Source organism: Salvelinus namaycush, chromosome 13 (genome assembly GCF_016432855.1).
Source record: "Salvelinus namaycush isolate Seneca chromosome 13, SaNama_1.0, whole genome shotgun sequence".
NCBI lineage: Eukaryota > Metazoa > Chordata > Actinopteri > Salmoniformes > Salmonidae > Salvelinus > Salvelinus namaycush.
This window is the reverse complement of record NC_052319.1, coordinates 19,299,857-19,327,356: the sequence shown is the minus strand read 5'-3', so window position 1 is coordinate 19,327,356 and position 27,500 is coordinate 19,299,857. Positions and strand designations below refer to the sequence as shown.

Below are 27,500 nucleotides of genomic sequence, written 5' to 3'. Positions count from 1 at the left end.
GCTAGCAAAACAGTCCTGTAGCGTAGCATCCGCGTCATCTGACCACTTCCGTATTGAGCGAGTCACTGGTACTTCCTGCTTTAGTTTTTTCTTGTACGCAGGTACCAGGAGGATAGAATTATATTCAGATTTGCTAAATGTAGGGTGAGGGAGAGCTTTGTATGTGTCTCTGTGTGTGGAGTAAAGGTGGTCTAGAGTTTTTATCCTCTGGTTGCACATGTGACAAGCTGGTAGAAATTAGGTAAAAGTTTTTGATAAATAGACACACCCCCCTGCCCCTCGTCTTACCAGACGTAGCTGCTCTGTCCTGCCGATGCACGGAGAAGCCAGCCAGCTCTATATTATCCGTGTCGTCGTTTAGCCACGTCTCGGTGAAACAGAAGATATTACAGTTTTTAAATGTCCCATTGGTAGGATAGTCTTAATCGTAGATCTTCCAGATTGTTTTCCAATGATTGCATGATGGCTAATAATAAGGAAGTAGTGGTGGTTTACCTACTCGTCAGCAAATTCTTACAAGGCACACCGCCCTCCTCCTCCTTTTTCTCCGTCTTTTCTTCATGCGGTTGACGGGGATTTGGGCCTTATCTCGACAAAGCAGTATATCCTTTGCGTTGGACTCATTAAAGAAAAGATCTTTGTCTAGTTTGAGGTGAGTAATCGTTGTTCTGATGTTCAGAAGCTTTTTTCGGTCATAAGAGACGATAGCAGCAACACTATGTCCAAAATGAGTTACTAACAATGCAAAAAAACAAACAACATTTCACAGTTGGTTAGGAGCCCGTAAACCCCCCCCCCATGCTCGATCGGGTTCAAGTCTGGGCTCTCACTGGGCCACTAAAGACAAGTCAGAGACTTGTCCCGAAGCCACTACTGCATTGTCTTGGCTGTGTGCTTAGGGTCATTGACTTGTTGGAAGAACCTTCGCCCCAGTCTGAGGTCCTGAGCGCTCTGGAGCAAGTTTTCATCAAGGATCTCTCTCTACTTTGCTCCATTCATCTTTGCCTCAAACCTGATTAGTCTCCCAGTCCATGCCACTGAAAAACATTCCCACAGCATGATGCTGCCACCACCATGCTTCACTGTAGGGATGGTGCCAGCTTTCCTCCAGACGTAACGCTTGCCATTACGGTCAAAGAGTTCAATCTTGGTTTCATCAGACCAGAGAATCTTGTTTCTCATAGTCTGAGAGTCCTTTAGGTGCCTTTTAGCAAACTCCAAGCGGGCTGTCGTGCCTTTTACTGAGGAGTGGCTTTCATCTGGCCTACCATAAAGACCTGATTGATGAGTGCTGCATAGATGGTTGTCCTTCTGGAAGGTGGTTCTCCCATCTCCACAGAGGAACTCTAGAGCTCTGTCAAAGTGACCATCGGGTTGTTGGTCACCTCCCTGACCAAGGCCCTTCTCCCCCGATTGATCAGTTTGGCCGGGCGGCCAGCTCTAGGAAGAGTCTTTGTGGTTCCAAACTTCTTCCATTTAAGAATGATGGAGGCCACTGTGTTCTTGGGGACCTTCAATGCTGCAGACAGATCTGTCCCATGACACAATCCTGTCTCAGTGCTCTATGGACAATTCTTTTGCCTTCATGGCTTGGTTTTTGCTCTGACATGCACTGTCAACTGTTGGACCTTATAAAGACAGATGTGTTCCTTTCCAAATCATGTCCAATCAATCGACTTTACCACAGGTGGACTCCAATCAAGTTGTAGAAACATCTCAAGGATGATCAATGGCAACGGGATGCACCTGAGCTCAATTTCGAGTCTCATAGCAAAGGGTCTGAATACTTATGTAAATAATGTTTTACATAAGTATTCACTGGCCATCATTGTCCTTTGTCTTTCTCCTCCCTCTTTATTTTCCTTTCTCTCTCCCCCTCTTCCCTCTCTCTCGCTCTTTCTTTCTCCTCCTCTCTCTCTCACTATCTCTCTCGCGCTCTCCCTCTCTCTTAGTGATGACACACGATTCTCTCTCTCATGCTCTGTTTCTCACTCTCTCTCTTCCTTTTCTTCATCCTTCTCTCTCTCTATGAGTGACCAGACAGACACCAGCTACAGTCAGACTGCAGACACACTGCCTATCAGGACAGTGAGTGATAATGGGTCTATATGTTAACTGTCCATTACCTACCATGTTACCCTAAAGCAGCGTTAGCCATAAGGATTTCGATTGGTGGTTTTACTTCATTCTCCATACTTACCAATGATTATAATGATGACTCTGATCCAACCATAAATTCATACATTGTGCCCCTGGACTGAGAGGATGGAAGTTTAATATGTCGCTAAAGGTAAAAGGCTAATGTTAACTAGCTAAAGTTGCCCATGAAAGGAAGTTAGGTTCGCGAGCAAGCATTTTAGTCAAGTAGCCTAGCACAACAAAAAATAAAAACGTGTACTATATGACAGAGTTATAGACCGTTTCGTCAACATGAAAGAGAGGAGGATGGCATTGGTGTTTCTCTACATGTTTTTTCTACTTGCATGCACACACACACACACACACAAACACGCACGCACACACATGCACACACATACACACAAATGTGACTCACCACATTTGTCTTATGTAGCAACATTTGAATTTCTGTTTTTTTACATGGGATAAAAGTAGAGACTCAGAGCTACAAAATGGTATCATACATTGTATTTGAGGAAACAATGGGAAAGTAATTCTGCTTTGAAAGTTGATCAACTTGTAAACTCACTTTTGAGAAAACCGTCTTTCAATGTTTTGGTACTACTATTGGAGAGCCCTTCTTTGTCTACACCCATTGTTCACACCCTCTTAAGCCTTAGCCCCACCCATCTCTTCAAGGGTTGATCCGTGCTTTCTTTACTAACTTCCCAGCTACTTCCAGACATCTAAGAGAGAGAGAACAGCTCACTGAACATTACTCTCCCTATCGCTCTACCTGTATTTTTTACGATCAAACAGCTCTCCTGTGAAGTCGTGACTTGCGACATACACCTAGTTTCCTGAATCTGGTCACAAATCAGAACCATGGACAGCCACATCATATTCAGCTTATGTTGATTGGACTAAAATGTTTTTGGTATCTTTTAGTTGTCGCTGTATTAGACTAAGCGTAGGTGATTTGATGATGTTGAAATGGTCCTGGAATATTAGAAGTAGCTCCTGTTTCTTTGCGACTTGTGGTAACTATCCGTGGTTCTAAATGAAGTTGTTTAGTAGTCCAAAAATGTGGGAAACATTCACTTGTTTGACCATGCTGTAGGTCAAGTAACTGTTTGTTACATGCAATATGTTTTGTGGACTTCACCGGACAGATGTTGTTCTCCGGTTTTGTGATGAAATAAAGTTGTGGTTGAATTTATTCTGCCACTGTGTCTTCTTATTGTCTCGGCCTTTAGGCCTATATACAATGGTGGCAAGGCATATGAACAGGTTATAGAGCAAACAAGGCAATTATCACAATAGGTTGTAATATGTATTTTTTTCTGGCTTGGTGATTGTACTCACGCACCGCTACTGCCCTAAAGGGCTCTTGACAGAACTGGGCTGTGTCCCAAATGGCACCCTATTCTCTCTATAGTGCACGACTTTTGACCAAGGCCCATCGAGCTCTGGTCAAAAGTAATGCACTTCATAGTCAATAAGGTGCCATTTGGGATGTAACCCTGGTGTCTGGCCAAAGCCTGTTATTAATGTCCTTGGTTTATGAACATAGCATCTTAAAGAGCTACTGCTGCCATCACTTCTAAAAGGTAAAGGGTCACCCACCGCAGAGAGAGAGCAAGAGAGAGAGAGAGAGAGCGGAGGGGGGGAGACAGAGAGAGAGAGAGAGAGAGAGAGAGAGAGAACTACACTTCCCATATTCACAAGTGCTTTTAGAGGATGTGAGAATGAGGGGGTATGCTAAACAACAGTAATACAAATCGTGAGAGAATGGGGAGGGAGGAGAACACAACGTATTACATATCCTAGGTAGCCAGTCTTACCTACGTATATCTCCTCTGAGAAGGATCAGACAGTTAATATTCTTGTTCTGTGTTCATCAAACAGGTGTTTTGTGTTTATAGACCAGGTCTCTCTTGAAAAATAGATTTAATCTCAATTAGGAAAAACCTGTATAAAATATCAAATATTCCTCCCAAATAGCACCCTATTGCCTAGTACCCCAGGGTCCACAGGGTGCTGGTCAAAAGTAGTGCACTAAATAGGGAATAGGGTGACATTTGTGATGAAGCCCCAGTCTTCGGTAATGATAGCGAGTGAAAAACAGAATATTAATTTTTAAAAGTGAGATTTTCACTGGACAGTTACTTTAACACAGGAGCAACTTAACCCTAATGTGGATATAATTGCAACATAATTGCAATGCACTCAATAAAAATAACTCAGGAACTGGTACGCAGGTACAGAGAACACAGTATGAATTCACACAAAAACAAACAGGGAAATGGACAGGGTATGTACGACTGAAGAGTACTGCAGAGTAAATGCAGGGAAAGGAACAATGTTAAAGTAGTGTGTACGTATACAGATGTAGCTTACAGGTTAAAAACAGGCTACACTTAAAAAAAGGGTTCCAAAAGGGTTCTTCGGCTGTTCCCATAGGAGAACCCTTTTTTGTTCCAGGTAGAACTATTTTGGGTTCCATATAGAACCATCTGTGGAAAGAGTTCTACATGGAACCCAATAGGGTTCTACCTGGAACCAAAAGGGTTCTACCTGAAAACAAAAGGGTTCTTCAAAGGGTTCTTCTATGGGGACAGCCATGATGAAGTAAAAGGCTACTTGCTAATGATATGTCTAAAGCTTGCTTTGACATTGTGTATTTCGCTGCACATACTGTCTGTACATACATCTTTTCATTCTGTTCCATGCAAAACCAGCACTTGGTTACCATTATCAGTTTCTGCTGGGGGCTTGGCAAGCCTGGTCCCAGATCTGTTTGTGCTGTCTTGCCAACTCATATGGCCGACCAAACAGATCTGGGACCAGGCTAGTCTGGTTAGACCTCAGTGGAAACTGGTGCTAAAACTAGACATACAAAGTATTACACATACAGCTTCCCAAGACCAGGTCAGGTGCCAACCATTCAATCACCATTCAGAAAGATCACTGATAATCTCCTAAATTGGAACGCAGTGGCTGTAAGCAACATGCTACAGTATATATGACATCAGAGATCAGGGTCTCTGCTTCACAGCTCTGTATGGATTTTGATGATAGCCATTCTGAACTTGAGCACCAAGAGTGACAAGACGCTGCCCTCATCCCTCCCGCTACTTGGGCAATTTTTGCACATTTGACCAATGAGTCATAGTAATCTCCTCTTATGCACTCCGGACATGCATTGGTAGTACCCAACTCCCTAACGATCATCAGGTCATTAATGGCCTGGTACTCAGGGATGTATTGTCCCTCCATCAGGTCCTAACAGCCTGGTACTTAGGGCTGTATTGTTCCTCCATCAGCTCCTAACAGTATGGTACTCAGGGCTGTATTGTCCCTCCATCAGGTCCTAACAGTCTGGTACTCAGGGCTGTATTGTCCCTCCATCAGGTCCTAACAGTCTGGTACTCAGGGCTGTATTGTGCCTCCATCAGGACCTAACAGTCTGGTACTCAGGGCTGTATTGTCCCTCCATCAGGTCCTAACAGTCTGGTACTCAGGGCTGTATTGTGCCTCCATCAGGACCTAACAGTCTGGTACTCAGGGCTCTATTGTCCCTCCATCAGGTCCTAACAGTCTGGTACTCAGGGCTGTATTGTGCCTCCATCAGGACCTAACAGTCTGGTACTCAGGGCTGTATTGTCCCTCCATCAGGTCCTAACAGTCTGGTACTCAGGGCTCTATTGTCCCTCTAACCACTCTGATGTCAATGCAAAATAATTCAAAAATCACATCAAACCCTTATCATCAAAACAGTATGTGCTTTTAAAACTAACCTCACTGTGATTGATCAATTTGAAGGAAGAAGTTCAACAACAGGTTGAAACTGAGCGGAAAACATGGTTGATGTGGATGTTATTTTAAAGCCTTAACACAACGAAATGGACAGAGCTTTCTAAGGTGATGATTCATTCAAAACGGCCATTTGCATAGGCCTATATATGAGGCCAAGCCCAAATAAAATAAGGATTGTGCCGTTCGACAATACAAAACCTACCGCATACAATGCACAGCAGAAAAACAAAGAAAATCTGATTTAAAATGTCTTTGGTACAAATTTGGTCAAGACTATACTAAAAAATTGACTGTAGACTGTATTGTTATCCATACTGGATGGACTGGTTACCTTATACTATGCTCCAAAAAGTATATCCATGAGTCGGGGAGCGAAGGTAGGCCTATAGGCCTAGGCGGTGCTATTGGTTCATGTATTGTGCTGGGGGGCTTACAGAGTAAGCCTACAATTATAGTACATTTGTATTTGATTTTGAATAACCTAGTAATACAGCATTATTTATATTTTCATAATTAATAGGCTGACACATTACCTTTAGCTACAGAATATCTCACCATCATGCATTTCCATCTCCTCCCCTCCTTCATTCCTTTCTCATGCGTACAGAGAGGGGCTGTCAACACTTTCATGAAATATGTTTGGTTGTGAAAACATGTTGATGTTCGACCGATTTCACTTGATTTCCCAAATTAAACACTGGGTAACTGCAAGAACAGAGAGAGAGAACAGCGAGAGGCTGCATACTCTCACACAGTGGTTGATCTGTGGAGTGAAATAATCAGAGTAGCCTACAGCACCCGCATGAGTGAGAAAAACAACCCAGCTGAAAAGTGGCTTCCATCAGCTATTAGATGGATGACATGGATTTTTTCCTCTGCCCCTGTTCCTTGATTTCTAAGACATTCTATGGTTTGTCTCAATTACAACTAAAGTTGCCAAATAACTCTAAATCTAGCGTATATGACCTGTTTCAAATTATGACTTTATGCTCAACATAGCCACTTCATATGTGCTCGCACTCGCTCTGGACTGGGGAAAATGTCCTTCCTATTATATTCAGCTAAGTTCAATTGTATTCTTCTTACTATATAATCATATAATATAAAATAATGGCATGGGACATACAGTGCATTTGGAAAGTATTCAGACCTCTTGACTTCTTCCACATTTTGTTACATTACAGCCTTATTCTAAAATGTATTAAATGACAAAGCAAAAACAGTTTTTCATAATTTTTTGCAAATGTACAAAAAAAAAAAAATGGAAATATCACATTTACATAACTATTCAGACCCTTTACTCAGTACTTTGTTGAAGCACCTTTGGCAGTGATTACAGCCTCGAGTCTTCGTGGGTAAGACGCTACAAACTTGGCACACCTGTATTTGGGGAGTTTCTCCCTTTCCTCTCTGCAGATCCTCTCAAGCTATGTCAGGTTGGATGAGGAGCGTCGCTGCACAGACATTTTCAGGTCTATCCAGAGATGTTCGATCAGGTTCAAGTCTGGTCTCTGGCGTGGCCACTCAAGGACATTCAGAGACTTGTCCGGAAGCCACACCTGCATTGTCTTGGCTGTGTGCTTAGGGTTCTTGTCTTGTTGGAAGGTAAATCTTTACTCCAGTCTGAGGTCCTGATCGCTCTGGAGCAGTTTTTCATCAAGGATCTCTCTGTACTTTTCTTCGTTCATCTTTCCCTCGATCTTGACTAGTCTCCCAGTCCCTGCCACTGAAAAACATCCACACAGCATGATGCTGCCCCCACCGTGCTTCACCGTAGGGATGGTGCCAGGTTTCCTGCAGACGTAACGCTTGGCATTCAGGCCAAAGAGTTCAATATTGTTTTCATCAGACCAGAGAATCTTGTTTCTCATGGTCTGAGAATCTTTAGGTGTCTTTTGGCAAAGCAGGCTGCCATGTGCCTTTTACTGAGGAGTGGCATCCATCTGGCCACTCTACCATAAGGGCCTGATTGGTGGAGTGCTGCAGAGATCGTTGTCCTTCTGGAAGGTTCTCCCATCTCCACAGAGGAACTCTAGAGCTCTGTCAGAGCAACCATCAGGTTCTTGGTCACCTCCCTGACCAAGGCCCTTCTCCCCCGATTGCTCAGTTTGGCCGGGCGGCCAGCTCTAGGAAGAGTATTGGTTGTTCTAAACTTCTTCCATTTAAGAATGATGGAGCCCACTGTGTTCTTGGGGACCTTCAATGCTGTATTTTGTTACCCTTCCCCAGATCTGTACACCAACTCAATTCTGTCTTGGAGCTCTACGGACAATTCCTTCATCCTCATGGCTTGGTTTTTGCTCTGTCAACTGTGGGACCTTATATAAACAGGTGTTTGCCTTCCCAATCATGTCCAATTAATTTAATTTACCACCAGTGGACTCCAATCAAGTTGTAGAAACATCTCAATGATGCACCTGAGCTCAATTTCGAGTATCATAGCAAAGGGTCTGTATACTTTTGTAAATAAGGTATTTCTGTTTTATTTTTTTTATACATTTGCTCACATTTCAAAAACCCTGTTATCGCTTTGTCTTTATGGGGTATTGTGTGTAGATTGATGAGGAAAAACATTAATTTAATCGCTTTCAGAACAAGCCTGTAACGTAACAAAATGTGGAAAAAGTCAAAGGGTCTGAATACTTTCCGAATGCACTGTAAACATATCTTGTTTGCTAAATGAACAAGCCTACAGCCCATTGCATGGCGCATAGCCAGATAACATACAGTATGCCAACTCATATTCTGGTCTTATGAAATACATTTTCTTTATATCACAATGTTTCTTTATACCTGCCTAAAATAAATAATGGATTTATTGTAATGGTTTATATTACAATTATACATTTTTATGACTTTTTAAAATGTAGTTGTTCCAAAGGCGTGCATTAGCAGCTTGTATGTGCTTATATGCGTGGAGGCCTGGAGATGCTAAATGTGTTCATGTTAATTAACGGTCATTTACCTCGAGAGCAGCAGTCTTTTGCATGCCACAGCCTATGACTCCATTTTATGCGCACCAAAATTACAATCTGCTTCTCTGAATTGCCTTGTGAAAGCCTAACACCGTAAGATTGTATTTTAGCATTTAGCTAGTCATGTTGACAATAGAAGAAGCTTCAAATTATGCCCGCCTGACCCATATTGCGATTTATAATGGATCGTTTTTGGATTGCGTAAACAACAACAGTAGTTGTGTAAAGGCAGGGGCTGTGTACCACACAAAACAACTACAAGTGTTCTTGCTCTGGTTCCTCAACGGCACAACTAGGAGAGCTCAAAAAAGCACCTTCTAGTTGAATACTTCTTTGAGTCATAAAAGTGCAATGAAATTACTTAGGAACTGTGCACACATTGGAGCGCTGTGTGGCCACGTGGAAACAACAGTTAGATCTCTCACTCAAACCCTTGTCATTTTTTGTTTTATGTTGCACCTACCCCAAATTTTCCAAGAATATTCTTATCATGTTACTGAATGTATCTAGATAATTTTCAGATTTAGTCATCAACAAATATGGTGAAAAGTACAGTACATGTCAAATGCACATCAAAACAACAGTATAATGTGTCAGGTCAACTGTTGTGTCCTCACCTTTAGTCTAATCATTTTCACAACATTTCCAAACTGTTCCCTTTAAATTGCTACCATGGTTATGCATATGTTTTCCATATTTCTTCTGTAAGAAACATTTAAATTCAGCCCGATCCGTATAGGCCAAATCCCACGAGTTAAGGGGTTAAGACGTTATTGCATTTCAGCCAAATGAAAATAGTTTGGAGAAATAAACTGACAAAGAGTAGCAGAAAGCACAGAGCTATAGCTATGAGTTAGGTCAATCACGTCCTCCTCTCTCTATGTGTGAAGAGATTTTAATTCAAATCTGTCAGTATAGCAGCACAGGAAAAACCCCAGTAGCTTTACATCTAGACAGACACAATTGATTTTAAAAGCTCAGAACAATTCGGTTTTATTCTCATTAAACTGACGCTAACATTTGGTTCACACTTTACAGACATTCATTTAGTGCTTATTTCATTGCAGTCATTTTCTAGCAGAGCTTCTGACTTTACACACAGTCACTGAATGTCAGGATTTCACTGAAGTTAGGCTGAGTAACAGTACAGTATGACTCTGAAAAGAGGACATTTAGTAAAGATGTATACAGTTCTATCGACCCATGGTTATGTGTACTGTAAACTGTCCTTGTATGGCTCCACACATCCAGAGACAACACAAACATTTGCAGTCAACCACAACAAACTATGTCTAGAACAAAGGAGAGTGTCTGACTGTTACAGTTTGAAACAGAGATGTGAAGAGAAAGTTGGAAATAGGCCTGGAACGCTGGTGATTTATTTTATTCTTTTAGCAAAACTCTACTTTAAGCAATGTTCAATTGGTCGGCAAACTGATACATAAATGGAGAGAACACATAAAACGAGGGGAGGGAGAGAGAGATCTCAGAGCTTCAGACAGAGGAGACACAGAGACAGATAGCCTACAGGATACCCATCTCAGACCATGCAGACATACCTGTGAGGTTCTTCAGTCCCAGCTGGCGCAGGCCAAAGTTCCCATCTCTGCGGTAGTTGAGGAAGATCGCCAGAGCGTAGCGATCTTCATACATCTTAGTTCCTCTGATGATCCTCAGGTTCTCCAGTGGCAGGTAGTCAAACTGGTTCAGAGCCACGAGCACATAGCCTGTCACCTCACGGATAGACTGGAAGAGAAGAGAGGTGACAGAGAGAACATCAGACACATAGAACGAAACAGGAGATACTGTAGGGAGACAATCAGACATACACTAAAATCTGGACACTGACCGGAGATCTACACTACATGGCCAAAAGTACATGGATACCCCTTCAAATTAGTGGATTCGGCAATTTCAGCCACACCCGTTGCTGACAGGTGTATAAAATCGAGCACACAGCCATGCAATCTCCATAGACAAAACATTGGCAGTAGAATGGCCTTACTGAAGAGCTCAGTGACATTCAACGTGGCACCGTCATAGGATGCCACCTTTCCAACAAGTCAGTTCGTCAAATTTCTGCCCTGCTAGAGCTGCCCCGGTCAACTGTAAGTGCTGTATTGTGAAGTGGAAACGTCTAGGAGCAACAACGGCTCATGCGAAGTGGTAGGCCACACAAGCTCACAGAACGGGACCGCCGAGTGCTGAAGCGTGTAGCACGGAAGAATTGTCTGTCCGCGGATGCAACACTCATTATTGAGTTCCAAACTGTCTCTGGAAGCAACGTCACCACAAGAACTGTTAGTCGGGAGCTTCATGAAATGGTTTTCCATGGCCGAGGTGCCGCACACATGCCTCAGATCACCATGCGCAATGTCAAGCGTCGGTTGGAGTGGTGTAAAGCTCAACGCCATTGGACTCTGGAGCAGTGGAAACGCGTACTCTGGAGTGATGAATCCCGCTTCACCATCTGGCAGTCCGACAGACGAAACCGGGTTTGGCGGATGCCAGGAGAACACTACCTGCCAGAAAGCATGGTGCACACTGTAAACTTTGGTGGAGGAGGAATAATGGTCTGGGGCTGTTTTTAATGGTGTAACGCTACAGCATACAATGACATTCTAGACGATTCTGTGCTTCCAACTTTGTGGCAACAGTTGGCAGAAGGCCCTTTCCCGTTTCAGCATGACACTGCCCCCGTGCACAAAGCGAGGTCCATACAGAAATGGTTTGTCGAAATCGGTGTGGAAGAACTTGACTGGCCTTCACAGAGACCTGACCTCAACCCCATCAAACACCTTTGGGATGAATTGGAACGCTGACTGCGGCCAGGCCTAATCGTCCAACATCAGTCCCCGACTTCACTAATGCTCTTGTGGCTGAATGGAAGCAAGTCCCTGCAGAAATGTTCAACATCAAGTGGAAAGCCTTCCCAGAAGAGTGTAGGCTTTTATAGCAACAAAGGGGGATCCAACTCCATATTAATGCACGTGATTTTGGAATGAGATCGACGAGTAGGGAGGTGTCCATGTAATGTAGCTTGGTCCCAGATCTGTTTTGTCCTGATCTGTTTATGCCATCTTCCCAACTCCTATGGTTTTCATCAATGACAACAACCACAGGAGTTGGCAAGACAAAACAACTAGATCTGGGATCAGGCTAACATAGACACAGAGCAGCTTGGAAAACGGATTCATCAGAAGGTCATTTTCACCTGCGATGCAACCGTGTGAGTAAGATACCGATATAGGTCAAGGAAGACTTTGCTAAAACTTTCTGCTCCAAGTTTGTGTCCGCTCCACTCAGTACCAGGGTGAAGCAGAAGGACAGCCATCACCATCAGCACCACCATCACTTCACACTTAAATTACATTTAGAAAGGATAATGACCGTTGAGACTTTGCAAACCCACCCAGCCAGAGCTAGTATGAATCAAAGTGACCGTCCTCCCCTCATCCCCCCACCCCTGTCATGGTGGCTGTCCTTAGAGGTCACGGACAGAAAGGGGCTGCCTCCGAATTGGCACCCTTTTGCCTATATAGTGCACTACTTTTGACCTGAGCCAGTAAACTACATAGGGAATAGGGAGTCATTTGGGATGCTGAGAGAGGCCTGTCACAACTCTAACGCCAACAGTGACAGTAATGACATCAACAGGCCTCCGCTGCACGCTACGTTATACACCCACACACGTCTGCCACCTCCACTGCTGCTGCTGCTGCTGCTGCCACCACTGCTCAGGCTCAGACCACCGTCACTGACAGATGTCGTCAGCACAGGCCTGGCCCAGAAGTGGCAGAAGCAGTCATGGTTCTGTCATGATTGACTACAGTTACTTAATGAAGGGTTTCCCAAACATAGTCCTGGCCCCCTGGGTGCATATTTCGTTTTTTCCCCCGAGCTCTACACGACCTCGTTTGGAAAACCCTGACTTAATGGATATGAACAATGTTTTTGGTTTTTGACCAAAAACATTTAAATGTTTTTCACGCAGTGCTTAGTGATTCACATCACCTGTGTCCTAAATGGCACCTTATTCTCTATGGGCCCTGGTCAAAAGTAGTGCACTTCATAGGGGATAGGATCTCATTTGGGATGCATTCAGAATCCTTGTTAGTCATATCTTTAGTAGCTAACAAACTCCATCTAGGTAGGAACATCAGGTCTTAAACTGAATCCCCATGGCACCCTATTCCCTATTTAGTGCACTACTTTTGACCAGGACGCCAAAGGGCACTATAGAGGGAATCTAGTGCCATTTGGGACACCATATTTATTATATTTCAGGTAGAGAGCTGCAGGAGCAGGGAGGCAGTACAGACAGAGAGAGTGCCTAAGGACTGAAGGTGTCAACAGGTGTGTGTGTGTGTGTGTGTGTGTGTGTGTGTGTGTGTGTGTGTGTGTGTGTGTGTGTGTGTGTGTGTGTGTGTGTGTGTGTGTGTGTGTGTGTGTGTGTGTGTGTGTGTGTGTGTGTGTGTGTGTGTGTGTGTGTGTCTGTGTGATGCTTAATAGGGCTGATAGAGAGAGAGATAACTACACTGGAACATTAAAATGAGGGAGGAGGTCCCAGGGGATACTGGCTCCTTTCATACTTTTCTCTCCCTCTCATCTCTCTCCCTCTCTCTCCCTCTCATCTCTCTCCCTCTCATCTCTCTCCCTCTCTCTCCCTCTCTCTCCCCCTCATCTCTCTCTCTCCCTCTCTCTCTCTCCCTCTCATCTCTCTCCCTCTCTCCCTCTCATCTCTCTCCCTCTCATCTCTCTCCCTCTCATCTCTCTCCCCCTCATCTCTCTCCCTCTCTCTCCCTCTCATCTCTCTCCCTCTCATCTCTCTCTCATCTCGCTCCCTCTCTCTCCCTCTCTCTCCCTCTCATCTCTCTCCCTCTCATCTCTCTCCCTCTCATCGCTCTCCCTCTCATCGCTCTCCCTCTCTCTCCCTCTCATCTCTCTCCCTCTCATCTCTCTCTCTCTCTCTCTCCCTCTCTCTCCCTCTCTCTCCCTCTCTCCACATGGTTGTTGACAGACACAACTCCCTAAGCCTGAAACCTGTGCACACCCAATCAGACAGAAGTCTGATAGGCCAAGGACAGAGGGCTGGGGCTGACTCTCTCATGTACAGACAGACAGAGAGACACAGACACTGTGCAGACACAGACACACACACATTGCACCACGCTGGGGTCTTGGAGGTCACCCTCCTCATCTTCTAATGACCCTGGGGCTCCAGCTGAGACTGTTTGGGGACCAGCAAGGGTCTGAGAACAGTGACCCTGCTATGGGCACAGTGGCTCCTTCAGACCCCCCTCCCTCCCTGCCTGTCAATGTGTGTGTGTGCATATGTGCATGTGTCTATTGGTGTGTGTGTGTCCTCAAAGTGCGTACTCACTGCCAGACAACACATCAACCAGGAACGAATAGTACTTCCTGTATCAGTTACCTAGCAACCTCCAAAACCTGCTACCAGCATAAAAAAATCATTGAGAAAAATGAATAGATAAATAAATAGGGAAAACATAACTCATTTAATTAAAGGATTAAACCTTGCCTTGTTGATATTTGTTTTCAGGGCTCCTTTCTGTGCCTTTGTTCACTTTAAAAGACTGTTTAACTCCATCTCTCCCTCGCTAATTTGTTATTTTCCAGCCACCAAATCGATACTTCCCACAGTGCAGGCTGGCGCAAAGGGAGACAGGGAGAGATGGCAGGTACACACCGTTCTTATAACTTCAGATTGTTCACTCAATAGAGTGCATGAATAAAAACAAACCACTTGTAGTGATGAAGGGCTGGCGGGAGAGCCAATGGCATAGCATCAATATGTGGTTAGTTTCATTAACGGCTGGTGAAGAGAAAACACCCACAATACTACAACAATAATACAGAAATACTACAACAAGACTACAACAATAATACAGAAATACTACAAGACTACAACAATACTATCCAAAGTGGATTGCTTTGTCTATGGACTCTCTGTGAGAGTGGAACGGGCATGAGTTTTGGGACATTCATATTGTCAAAGGTCAAAGGTGTATTTCTCTATTTAACTGCCCTGTAATTAGGAAGGTAAATTACCTGTTAAATATAAATCATGCCCTGGATTTATTTTACAGCTGAAATACCATGGGGGCTCTCCATCTCCATCTCCTCAGATGGAGAGGTTAGAGGTGTATCAAGACTTGACTTTCAGGAACTGTCACACACATGCATACAGAGACACATACACGTGCATTTGTGAAACACTAGCTATGATGAAGTCAGCTAATGTGTTGTAATAGAATCACATACTGGGTCCTATTTGCCATGTCTTGGAGCACCTAGCCACCTAGCTGTGGGCTGTGCCGTACTATAGCTGTGGATTGATACTACATTAAGTGATGTGCCTGGCATTGTAATGATATGAACATATTGTATTGTAATGCAGATTCATCTCGACAGGAAGTGAAGAGAGCCTGAGGGTGCTATAATGCTAATTCTTCAAAACCAACAGGTAGTGCAGTAGACCATCACACATGGAGAGGAAGAGAGGAGGGGAGGAGATGAGAGGAGAGAAGGGGGGAGAGGAGAGGAGGGAACAGAATATCACCCACTCCAGGCTACAGAGTAAATTTGTTAATTAGTGTTATAGGACGGTCCGGCATACTAACAAAGGTATACAGTATGTACAGAGAGAGAGAGAGAGAGAGAGAGAGAGAGAGAGAGAGAGAGAGAGAGAGAGAGAGAGAGAGAGAGAGAGAGAGAGAGAGAGACAGAGAGACAGAGACAGAGACAGAGACAGAGACAGAGACAGAGACAGAGACAGAGACAGAGACAGAGACAGAGACCACATACATCATGCTGATGAAGGAGGCTGAGATGATTAGATAGAAACAGCTGAATATCCTGAATATCCATGGACTACTAGCTACGTCACAGTTCTGGAAGAGAGAACAAAAGAGAACAGAACAGGGAAGATTCAGTAGATTAAGTGGGATTTCTTCTTCCCTCCTCTACCGTCCCTCCCAACGCTCACTCAGGCGTTTGAGAGCGGAAGTGTGCCAGGCAGCGGAACAAAACCTTCCCTTCAGTCTCCGAGACGTGTCTGGCTTTGAAATGGAGTCCTTCAATCCTTAACTTCTAAAGGAGGGGGAGGGGTGATATAGAAACAGGGGGGAGGGGGGCAAGGAGAGAGTGAGAGCAATGGATGGAGAGGGAGATTAGTGATAGAGAAAGAGAGAAAGAAAGAGAGAGGGGGAGGGAGTTAGAACAAGCAGAGAGAAACCGAGAGAGGGAAGTAGAGCAAGGAGAGAGAGGGAGAAGGGAATGAGGAAAGAGAGAGGAGAAATAGAGAAAGACAGTGATAGTGAGGAGGGAGGAGGGGGAATGAGGAGAGAGGAGAGCAGTCAAGTGGATCAGAGAGGGTCCCTGCACTGTACAAAATATTGTGCTAGTTCTAATTAGAAAATTGAGGCAACAATTGCATCAGCTTTTTGAGTATTTCCAACATGAGTGATTCTTAAGTATAATATACTTAACTTTGGGTTTTTCGCAAACACTAATATAAAAAGTTCAGGATTTAAAAAAAACACTTGAATCCAACTGAATTTATTCAATTCCAAAACTGTTATTATTCACTAGATCTTTTTGATTAGTTACTTGCAGTAATTCTGTCTTATTGTTTAACATTTATGTTTTTGAATATTATCCATTTTAACCTAAAGATAGTTCTCATTCCACTAGCTGTAAGGGGAAGTAGATCTGCAAGGATTATAGGATGCTGCATTTGCCACTGTCATTAAGTGTTGTGCACATTATATTATTGATGGTGGGAATGGGTGGTCTCATCTTTGAATGTCAATTTGCCCGACGGTTTTGATATACGTTCATCATGATCCATTACACCTCATAGCACAACAAACTGTTTAATACTAATATAGAAATATATTTTGCTTTCTTCAAACATGCATATAACATTGCATTAATGTATCTTTTTTTTGCAACAATCCTCAAATTAATTTGCCAAAAAAATGTAAGTTTAGAGAAAATATTATGAAAATGTAATAAATTAAACACAATTTCCCTTGTAGTTGTTTTTACATGCAAATAATTATTCAGATTTTGCAGTATATTAAATTGAATTTACATTTTCGAATGTCATGCTTTTTGAACTCATCAACATTAAGTAAGGTATTCAAATATTGAACTAAAACCAGAAACCTGCATTTTTATGTGAAAATCATAGATTCTTTGGGGAAATATTTGGGCAATTCCATGGTAACTGAATTATGCTTAGATAGATTTTTCACTTAGAAATGTATACCAAACAAAAACCAATGATTTCAAAGTTTAACAAACCATATAACTCTAATACACAAGGATGACTTTTAACACATTTACAGGAAGAACTGTGCAGATACAACATTTGGTTACAGAATAAAACTGAGGGAGATTTGACCATACTTTTTCTACCATAGTTTAAATGTACTGTGTAAATTGGAACCAGTTCAGGGAACAGAACTGAAAACTGGAAAATATTTTTTTTCAAGGAACAGAATCAGAACCGGGAATGAAAGTGATTATTTTAAAAGCATGGGAACCGGTTAATAACATTATTTTACGTTCCAGAAATGGTTTTCCAGTCCCACAAAACGCAACAAAACACCTATGCAAAGCCCTCACTCTGTACCTCAGAAACGTATTCCAGTGTCTGCCTGCCAGCTGAAAATCTTTGCCAGTGTGTGTGTGTGTGTGTAGGCTACCTGCCCCTCCCCCTCTGAAGCATAGTCTACTGTAGGCTACTGACGTTACAAATGTGATTCAGAAATTAGGGAGAGAGAATTTTTATTATAGAAGAATCGATTAACTTCATCAATGCTAGTTAAAGATACTACAGTTATCACGTGGATTTGTTAACTTCTTGAGAATACAGGGGGTGCTATTTTCCCATTAGCATAATTTGCTCAACAGATTAAACTGCCTCTTATTCAATTATTGCTCTTACTACATGCATATAAATAATACCATTGGAAAGAAAACAATCTCTAGTTTCTAAAACCGTTTCAATTTTGTCTCTGAGTGATACAGAAGTCATTTCACAGCACTTTCCATGACCAAGAACATAAAATCAAGATGTGTTATGCTGGCTTCAAAGCTCTGCCTATATATGGTCGTGCCCCCTATGACCCGAAACACACCTCATTCGCCTTCCTCTGGGTGTCAAGAGGACGTCAGAGGAGAAATTCTTTGTTTATCTGGTACTGACGTGAAATAAGACCTATTTCTTTGGCGTGACCGACAACTTCCGGTTTGCTGATTCGCACGAGTTGGAGCTGCGATTGTGTACTGTTTTGCTGGCGTTATGGATGAAAACTATCTCCGTGTCGAATTTTGTTTGATACATGTGACCATATCATCGTAATGTATGTTTTTTCAATATAGTTTAATCAGATTATTTGAATTTTTTTGGGAGTTTTGCGGTGTTCCGTTGTCACAATTTATTTACATTTGAGAGATCTGTGCCACTCGACCGGTACCTGTGCTAAATGGAGTGGGAAAGGAAGATTTCTGAACGGAACCAACGACTCATCTTGACAAAGGACACTTTGATCAACATTCTGATGAAAGATCAGCCATAGTAAGACCCAATTTACGATGTTATATCATATCTGTTGTGCATGTGAACTGACCGTGGGCGCCTAGCCGAATCTGCCTTGTATAGCTATGCTAATTTAGCGCTACATTTTGTTTTCGTTATAAAACATTTAATAAATCTGAAATATTGTTTGGATTCACCAGATGTTGGGCTTTCAATATCTGTACGCTGTGTATTTTTCTGAAATGTTTTAAGATGAGTAATTCGTTATATGACGTTGGTCTCTGTAATTGTTCTGGCTGGGTCAGCACTATTTCAGATTGCAGCTGCAATGTAGAACTGTGATTTATACCTGAAAAATGCACATTTTTCCCAAAAAAAACTATGCTATACCATAAATATGTTATCAGACTGTCATATTATGAAGTTGTTTCTTGGTTAGTGGCTATATATATTTTTATCTAGTCGAATTAGTGATAGCTACTGACGCAGGAAAAAGCTGTTGGGAGTAAAAAAATCGTGTCCTTTGCTAACGTGGTTAGCTAATAGATTTACATATTGTGTCTTCCCTGTAAAACATTTTAAAAATCTGAAATGGTGGCTTTATTCACAAGATCTGTATCTTTCATTAGGTGGCTTGGACTTGTGATTTAATGATATTTAGATGCTACTATTTAATTGTGACGCTATGCTAGCGATGCTAATCAGTGTGGGGGGGGTGGGGGGTGATCCCGGATCCGGGGTTGAGGCTCGTTAGAGGTTAACAGAATTATATTTTAATTCTGGTGCAGCTCTGCACACACAAGCAACGTTAAGCCAACTCTCTGAAGTTCAAAGACGTTCAAGGTTCCTTCATAGAAGCCGCTCCTCCGTAGGTATGATGCTGTGGCCTAATTCAGATAATGCATGTCATAACAACAAGATGTCAAGCGCTTCAAGCCTCCTCCTCCACCATTTCTCACTCTATAACCACCCGCAAAATTTCAGTCGCATCTCGCGACCGACACTTGTCTGTCAAATGCATGTAAATAGCTTGCCACTCCATAGCAAGCTGCTCTATCCACACTGATTGGTGCAGTAACTTAATGTCGAGCTAAATGTTTCAAAAAATATATTTTGGAGGTTTGAAAATGAACAGAAAGAAACTATATAAACTGGTACTTTTGGGGATTCGAACCGATTTATAACTTTATTTTGCTGGTCGGAACTGTGGAACAAAACCCCCAAAATAATGGATCTGTTAAAAACAAATGATTGGAAAATAATTTTGGTTCCAACCCCGGATTCAAAGTATTCATTGTGCATTAAGTTGTATAGTTTGTTAAACTTAGAAGTTTGTTTGATTATAATTTTAAAGTGATAAATCTGAGTCTAAGCGTAATTCCGTTACCATGGAATTGCCCATTTACTAAGCCCCTCAATCATTTTTTACGGTGTGTATATTTTAATGCATAATTAAAACTCCACCTGTTCCAGCTCAGAGAGCGAGAGAGAGAGAGAGAGAGAGAGAACAACAGAGAGAAAGAGAGAGAACAACAGAGAGAAAGAAAGAGAGAAACAGAGAGAAAGAGAGAGAACAACAGAGAGAAAGAGAGAAAGAGAGAAACAGAGAGAAAGAGACAGGGACAGAGACAGAACAAAAGAGAGAGAAACAGAGAGAAAGAGACAGAGAGAGAAAGAGACAGGGACAGAGACAGAACAAAAGAGAGAGAAACAGAGAGAAGGAGACAGAGAGAGAAAGAGACAGGGACAGAGACAGGACAAAAGAGAGAGAAACAGAGAGAAAGAGACAGAGAGAGAAAGAGACAGGGACAGAGACAGGACAAAAGAGAGAGAAACAGAGAGAAAGAGACAGAGAGAGAAAGAGACAGGGACAGAGACAGGACAACAGAGAGAGAAACAGAGAGAAAGAGACAGAGAGAGAAAGAGACAGGGACAGAGACAGGACAACAGAGAGAGAAACAGAGAGAAAGAGACAGATAGAGCGTGAGAGAGAGAGAGAGATGGAGAGAGAGAGAAAGAGAGAGAGGGAGAGAAAGAGACAGGGACAGAGACAGGACAACAGAGACAGAAACAGAGAGAAAGAGACAGATAGAGCGTGAGAGAGAGAGAGAGAGAGAGAGAGAGAGAGAGAGAGAGAGAGATGGAGAGAGAGAGAAAGAGAGAGAGGGAGAGAAAGAGATAGCGAGAGAGAGAGAGAGAGAGAGAGAGAGAGAGAGAGAGAGAGAGAGAGAGAGAGAGAGAGAGAGAGAGAGATAGAGAGGTAAACAGGTAAGAGTGTAATGACACCATAAGCATGTTGGGTAGACTGAACACACGTTAGCATGATTACCTCTCATCTCCATAGATATTGAGATGTTTGTGTGTGTGTGTCTTCATTTGTCTGCATGTGTATGCGTGGATGTGTGTGTGCGTGTGCTGAAGAGCTGGTGGAGACAAAGTCAGTGGATCTCACTCGGGCTTATTGGCCTTGCATCAGTAAGCCCTTATCCCTACATTAACATATCTCTTCCCTTCTCTTCTCACTAGCTCCACTACCTCTCCACTCCTATACGAGTATGACAACCAGACGGAAAACATATCAGTGCAATATAAACATGCAAAGTGACTCAAAATATCCTATCAGATATTAACCAAAGCACAATTTTGCACACATGCATATCACCCCTAAATATGGTATCTGTGAAATAGGTTCAACATTTTGACAAGAGATGCCTGTCCTAAATCTGAATGTGTTTGTCTTTGATCAATGTAAACAATGGATTACGGATTACATGGATTACAGGTCTGTATAATGACGTTCCATGACGTTCCATGACGTTCCATGACGTTCCATGACTCTACAGTGAGGTGACCATGGGGATATGGTCTCTGGTGAGATCCTGTACAGAGATCCATTTCTTTGTGGTTGATACTGTGGGGGTGTTTGCTGAACCTACCATAAAACACACCCTTCTAATAAAACACACCCTTCTAAAATAGTAAAGAGATCCAGGGGTTACCTCACTAACTCACTGTTATCCCACATTTACTCATTTCACCTTGTGTCACATACAATAACTTTGTGCATGTCATATATGTCTCATGAGAGTTGTGCGTATGATCAGATATTTTAGCTGCTGTAGTTTAAGTTGTTACAGTCCCACTCCCACTGGGGAAAGGGGGTTGGGGGGACAAGGGGGTCCTTGTGTTGGGTGATGACATCACATGGCATTCCCCTTCCCAGAGTGCATTGCTCCCAGGTGGGGTGCATTGAGGTGTCTGCTCCCTCCACTCCTTCCTAGCATCGTCAAATGGGGGAAGGAGACACTTCAAACACCCTGAGCTGTCTGCATTCCATTCATCTAACCTGCAGCATGATGTGTGGTTCTTATATACTTCAATACTTCCTTTATCTCTTTAACACTATGAGGATGGTGTTTCATCTTTAAAGGAAGTCATATAGGTGAGGCAGTGTCTATGTATGAGAGTGTGTGTTTTCTCAGCTTCAGAGCAACATCATGGTTTGACATTTTTTTGTGTGTTATTTTGTTAGGGAATTGTCAGGTGATATCAGAAAATGGTGTTTAGTTTTCATATGCACTCAAAGGGGAACACTACCCTTAAAAAAAGTGTTTTTGGACAAATGTAACGTTTCACGTGACACATGACATTTCAAATGTGATATTAAAAATGTTATGTGTGCTATTTTTAGAACTGCCGGGATTAGAACCCGGTCTTCCACGGGAAAAGCCAACGTCTTGACCATTTCACCAAGAGGGCCAACACTAACTTTCAAGTCGCAGGCGGGCTACCTCATCACATGACCATGAGCAACCATGAACGACTCATGTCCGCTACACTTTCATGTGTATTTTCACATTGTAAGGTCAGCTAGGGGTGTCAAATTGTTCAAGAATGTCATAAATAAATAAAGTTTAGCGGCGGATATGCTGTGATTAACCACGAATCATCGCAAAATTCATAATTTGCTAAAATGTATCTGTTATTTAAGCTTTTTTATACAAAAAGCATTACAATAAAATTGCCGTTTTGATTTTGTCCAAAGTAACGGTTAACAAAATCAGATAAATTGATCAACACAGTTTCTTTAACTTCGAAGTCAACTCGTTTTGACATCACATTGCTGTTTTTAGCTGTATAGAGGATGTATTTTGAATGTTTTCAGACAAAAGGTAACTTGAGTTAACAGATGAACTCTGACAGGTGTTAAAATATGTAAAAAAGGATAAATAAGGAGACATGGAACGCTATCTTCTCTGTTCTTTTCAAACGTCACTGACCAGTGTATAAAGAAGAGAGACGTGTCTGCAGTCGTATCACTGTGAACGGATGGCTCAGAAATTAGAAATCATATTTTTTTAACACACTTTTAATTATTATGCTCAGGTAGGCTAAGTTAACTTTTTACAGAATGGCATTACAGAATTATAAATTCTATATGTGGAAACATTGCTACTGCAACATGTTAACACCACCTTCTCACATGTGACGAAAATTACACTATTTCAACAATACATGTGAAATATCTGAAAGTTGGATTTTCACGTGACAATGTTTTTCACACGTGAAACTGCATATCTGATTTTGACCTGAACGTTTTTAACATGTGAAACAGCAAATTTGTACAACTGCAATAAACAGGTGAAAACATGTTTTTCTTCTCATATATGGTGTTAACATGTGAATTCTAAATGATGCTAAAATACAATTTCACATGTGAGATTTAAGCATGTGAAACTGCAAATTTGACATGTGTTTTTTGTTGTTGTAAGGGCACTGTTAAAGTCTGAAGTTATCAGTTAATCTGGAGTTACACTGTGATGTTCCTCTTCCATGCCCTTCAGTACAGTCAAATTTTGAGTCATTTCTAGGATAGATCTGCTAACATGCATTTGATTGTCATCTGGGATTCAACATCACATTCATTTATAGGTGAATTTCAGTTTACATCTCTATATCAAGTTTATCAAGACTGTCTCATACATAAATAATGTTGATTGGAGTCTTACTGTACTTGACTGAGTAGTATACACTATCAGTTGAGTATAAAGAAGTTGATTCTAAGTAGCAGTATCAGACAAGTATAAAACAAGTACAGAGCCTCTATACAGTACGGTATACATGGCCTGCTTGTTTACTTTCAGAAGTCACGTGGCTCATAGTGTGAGTGTCACGCAAGCTGGGTCTGGACGTCTTGTGTTGTGTTTGACAGTGATGGTTTGTGACAGCGTGGCACTCTGTTGTCAGCCTTGTCGAAGAGCTACCCCCGCAAGGAACGTACATCACATCATCATCACCAAGACAACAAACCTCCATGACACTCAAAACACACAGTGAACAAGCTGAATAAGAGAGGATAGACGGACTGAAATGTGAAATAAGTTGCCTCTGAATGTAAAATTCCATACATTTTGTAAGAATACACACAGTCTAGAAAGAATAGTGATTATGTGTGTATTATCTTGGTTTCTTTCTTCTTGGTTTTCACTCTCAACCTCTCATCCACTCAAACACAGGTACAATGGATCCACAGATGACACAATCGCTATTGCACTTCACTCTGCTCTTTCCCACCTGGACAAAAGGAACATCTATGTGAGAATACTGTTCATTGACTACAGCTCAGCGTTCAACACCATAGTGTCCTCCAAGCTCATCACTAAGTTAAGGACCCTGGGACAGAACACCTCCTTCTGTGACTGGATCCTGGACTTTCTGTCGGGCCGCCCCCCAGGTGATGAGGGTAAGCAGCAACACATTCGCCACACTGACCCTCAACACGGGGGCGCCTCAGTGGTGCGTGCTTTGTCGCCTCCTGTACTCCCTTTTCACCCATGACTGCGTGGCCACGCACTACTCCAACACCATCATTAAGTTTACAGACGACACAACGGTGGTAGGCCTGATCACTGATGATGATGAGACAGCCTATAGGGAGGAGGAGACCTGGCAGTGTGGTGCCAGGACAACAAACTCTCCCTCAACTACAGCAATAGCTGATCGTGGACTACAGGAAAGGGAGGGCTGAGCACACCCCCATTCACATCGACGGGGCTGTAGTGGAGCAGATCGAGAGCTTCAAGTTCCTCGGTGTCCACATCAATAAGGATCTATCATGGTTCACACACACCAACACAGTTGTAAAGAGGGCATGACAATAACTCTTCCCCCACAGGAAGCTGAAAAGTTTTCGCATGGGACCTCAGATCCTCAAAAAGTTAATTGAGAGCATCTTGACTGGCTGCATCACCGTTTGATATGGCAACTGCTTGGCATCCGACCGCAAGGCACTACAGAGGGTAGTGGGTACGGCCCAGTATATCACTGAGGCCGAGCTCCCTGCCATCCAGGACCTCTATATCAGGCGGTGTCAGAGGGAGGCCCAAAAAATTGTAAAAGACTCCAGCCACCCGTCATAGACTGTTCTCTCTGCTACCGCATGGCAAGCGGTATCAATGCACCAACTCCGGAAACCAACAGGTCCCTTAACAGCTTCTACCCCCAAGCCATAAGACTGCTAAATAGTTAGTTAAATAGTTAACCTAATAGCTACCAGGACTATCTGCATTGAACATTTTTGTACAAACTTTTTTGACTCATCACATTAGCTGCTGCTACTGTTTATTATCTGTCACTTTATTACTAGTTATATGCACCTACCTCAATTACCTCGTACCCCTGCACATGGACTCGGTACTGGTGTATATATCCAAGTTATTGTTACTCAGTGTATGTACTATTACTTATTTTATTACGTGTTTCACTTTTCAATTATTTCTCCATTTTCTTTCTCTCTGCATTGTTGGGAAGGGCCCGTAAGTCAGCATTTCACTGTTAGTCTACACCTGTTGTTTACGAAACATGTGACTAATCCATTTTTATTTGATTTGTACTATCGCCCTCCAGACGATCGTAACGATTCGTTTTTTCTCTTCATTTTTTATCCTACATTTGTCACTGAGGATGGTTGTTTCAGGAGCAGACAGACATGAAGACAGCTGCAGAGTGTGATTGTGTGAGTCAGCGTTTCTTAATGAAGTCTTTGGATTTGTTTCGGCGGGAACTGCATCGCACAACCATCTGGCTCCTCTGAGAGTGGATAGACAAACATGATATCTTAACGCTGTCCACTAAATGTTGTGAAACACGCTATCTGATTAATCTACTCCTTGTGTCTGAGATTTGCTTAGCATGTGTGTGTGTGTGTGTGTGTGTGTGTGTGTGTGTGTGTGTGTGTGTGTGTGTGTGTGTGTGTGTGTGTGTGTGTGTGTGTGTGTGTGTGTGTGTGTGTGTGTGTGTGTGTGTGTGAGAGTACGTTTGTGTGTACATGTGTGTATGCATACCATTATCCAGGGGAAATCATGAGAAACACTGGATACACCGATTAACTAAACACAAAGATCTCCACTTCATCATTTTTACATTAACAAGTAGTCTGCACACAAATTACGTCTTTCCACACGGTTGCATATTAGATACGATCTACACAAAACACAATTAGAGGGAGGAAACGAGGCATGGCTCTCCACAGCTCTCCATATGGGCCCTGGTAAAAAGTAGTGCACTATATGGGAATAGGGTGCCATTTGGGTCTATACTGTAGTTCCTAGGGCAGGAAAGGAGAGGAAAAAGTGTTACCAGTAATGCTGAGTAGCAGTCTGCAGGTGTGTGTGTGTGTGTGTGTGTGTGTGTGTGTGTGTGTGTGTGTGATGCTTATTAGGGCCGATAGAGAGAGATCACTACTGAAGGCTGGAATGAGGGAGGAGGTCCCAGCGGATACTGGTTCCTTTCATCCTTTTCTCTCCATCTCTCCACATGGTCGGAGTAGGGGATGAGGAGGGAGGAGAGAAGAGGGGGGAGGGGGGGCTTTTATAGGCCTGTTCCTCAAACGAACGCGTCTGCCACACACACTCCTTAGATGACTCACATACACATTCACACACCTATAAATCTTGGGTAAGCGGCTTGATTAAAGTGACAGGGAGAATGAGGAGATCATTGTCGCTCTGCATGACGTCTGGCTTTCATCCTTACTCAGCTACGCTCTCTGTTACGCTGGTGGGCAGACTGAGACCGCGTCCCAAATGGCACCCTATTCCCTGTACATTGCACTACTTTTGACCAGGGCCTACAGTATATGCTTCCGGTGATAAGTAGCATGCTATATTATATGAAATAGGGTGCCATTTTGGACGAAGTCAGAAAACACTGGAGGACTTATCTTGATAATGATGAAGAGAGACTGCTGATTCCCTTGGAATTCCCCTGGAGTATGGCATTATGTGTTAGAGTTAGAGAGATAGTGGTGTGTGTGTGTGTGTCTGTGTGTGTGTGTACTGTTATGTAGTAGGTAAATAAGAAGGGTAGGCCACAGTTATTCAGCACACTATCATGATACACATCATACCCCTAGGGGGCAGTGGCAGCTGGGGCCAGGTAAGGAAGCTCCTGTGTGCGTAACAAGTCGGGGGTGTGCACAGCTGAGGGGGATTACCGAGCTACTCATCTGAACGAGTGCGATCTCTCGACCCGCGAGGCTTTTTGGTTTTGTATCTTTCATTTATTTTGTGTGTGTGTGTGTGTGTGTGTGTGTGTGTATTTGTACTTACATGCAAGTGTGTGTGTTCTGAATGTTATATGGTAATATGTGTCAAATTGTCTGTATGGTCTTTGTATAGGTCTGATGTTCTAAGGCCACAGGTGTCGGCATCTGATTTGTCTTACAACGTCTTCATCCCTCTAACACTCCACGCGGCTAATTCCTTCCCTCTCCATGGCATTACTGATAATGAACCGTGTCACAGTGCTATCGATCTGGCACCACAGTAATTAAGAACCATGCTTCCATTATCTCCATCTCTCTCTCTCTCAGAATTGTATAAATCGTCTCTTTCTTCCTTTTTTTTCACTCCATTTACCTCTCATCTCTCCCTTTAATTCTTCACCGTCTCTCCATCTCAATCATTATTTCTGCTCATGTTAATCATTCCCTCATGCTCATTCACTTAACTAAGCAA

General features: G+C 42.7%; 1 protein-coding gene across 1 annotated transcript in view; it reads right to left on the bottom strand.

Annotated features, from left to right (window-relative positions):
• Positions 1-27,500, bottom strand: part of LOC120057804 (receptor tyrosine-protein kinase erbB-4-like) — a 468,628-nt gene that overhangs the window by 147,682 nt on the left and 293,446 nt on the right. The window contains exon 3 of the mRNA XM_039006269.1: positions 10,472-10,658. Coding sequence (XP_038862197.1) covers positions 10,472-10,658 — 187 coding nt within the window. The remainder of the gene's footprint in view (positions 1-10,471; positions 10,659-27,500) is intronic.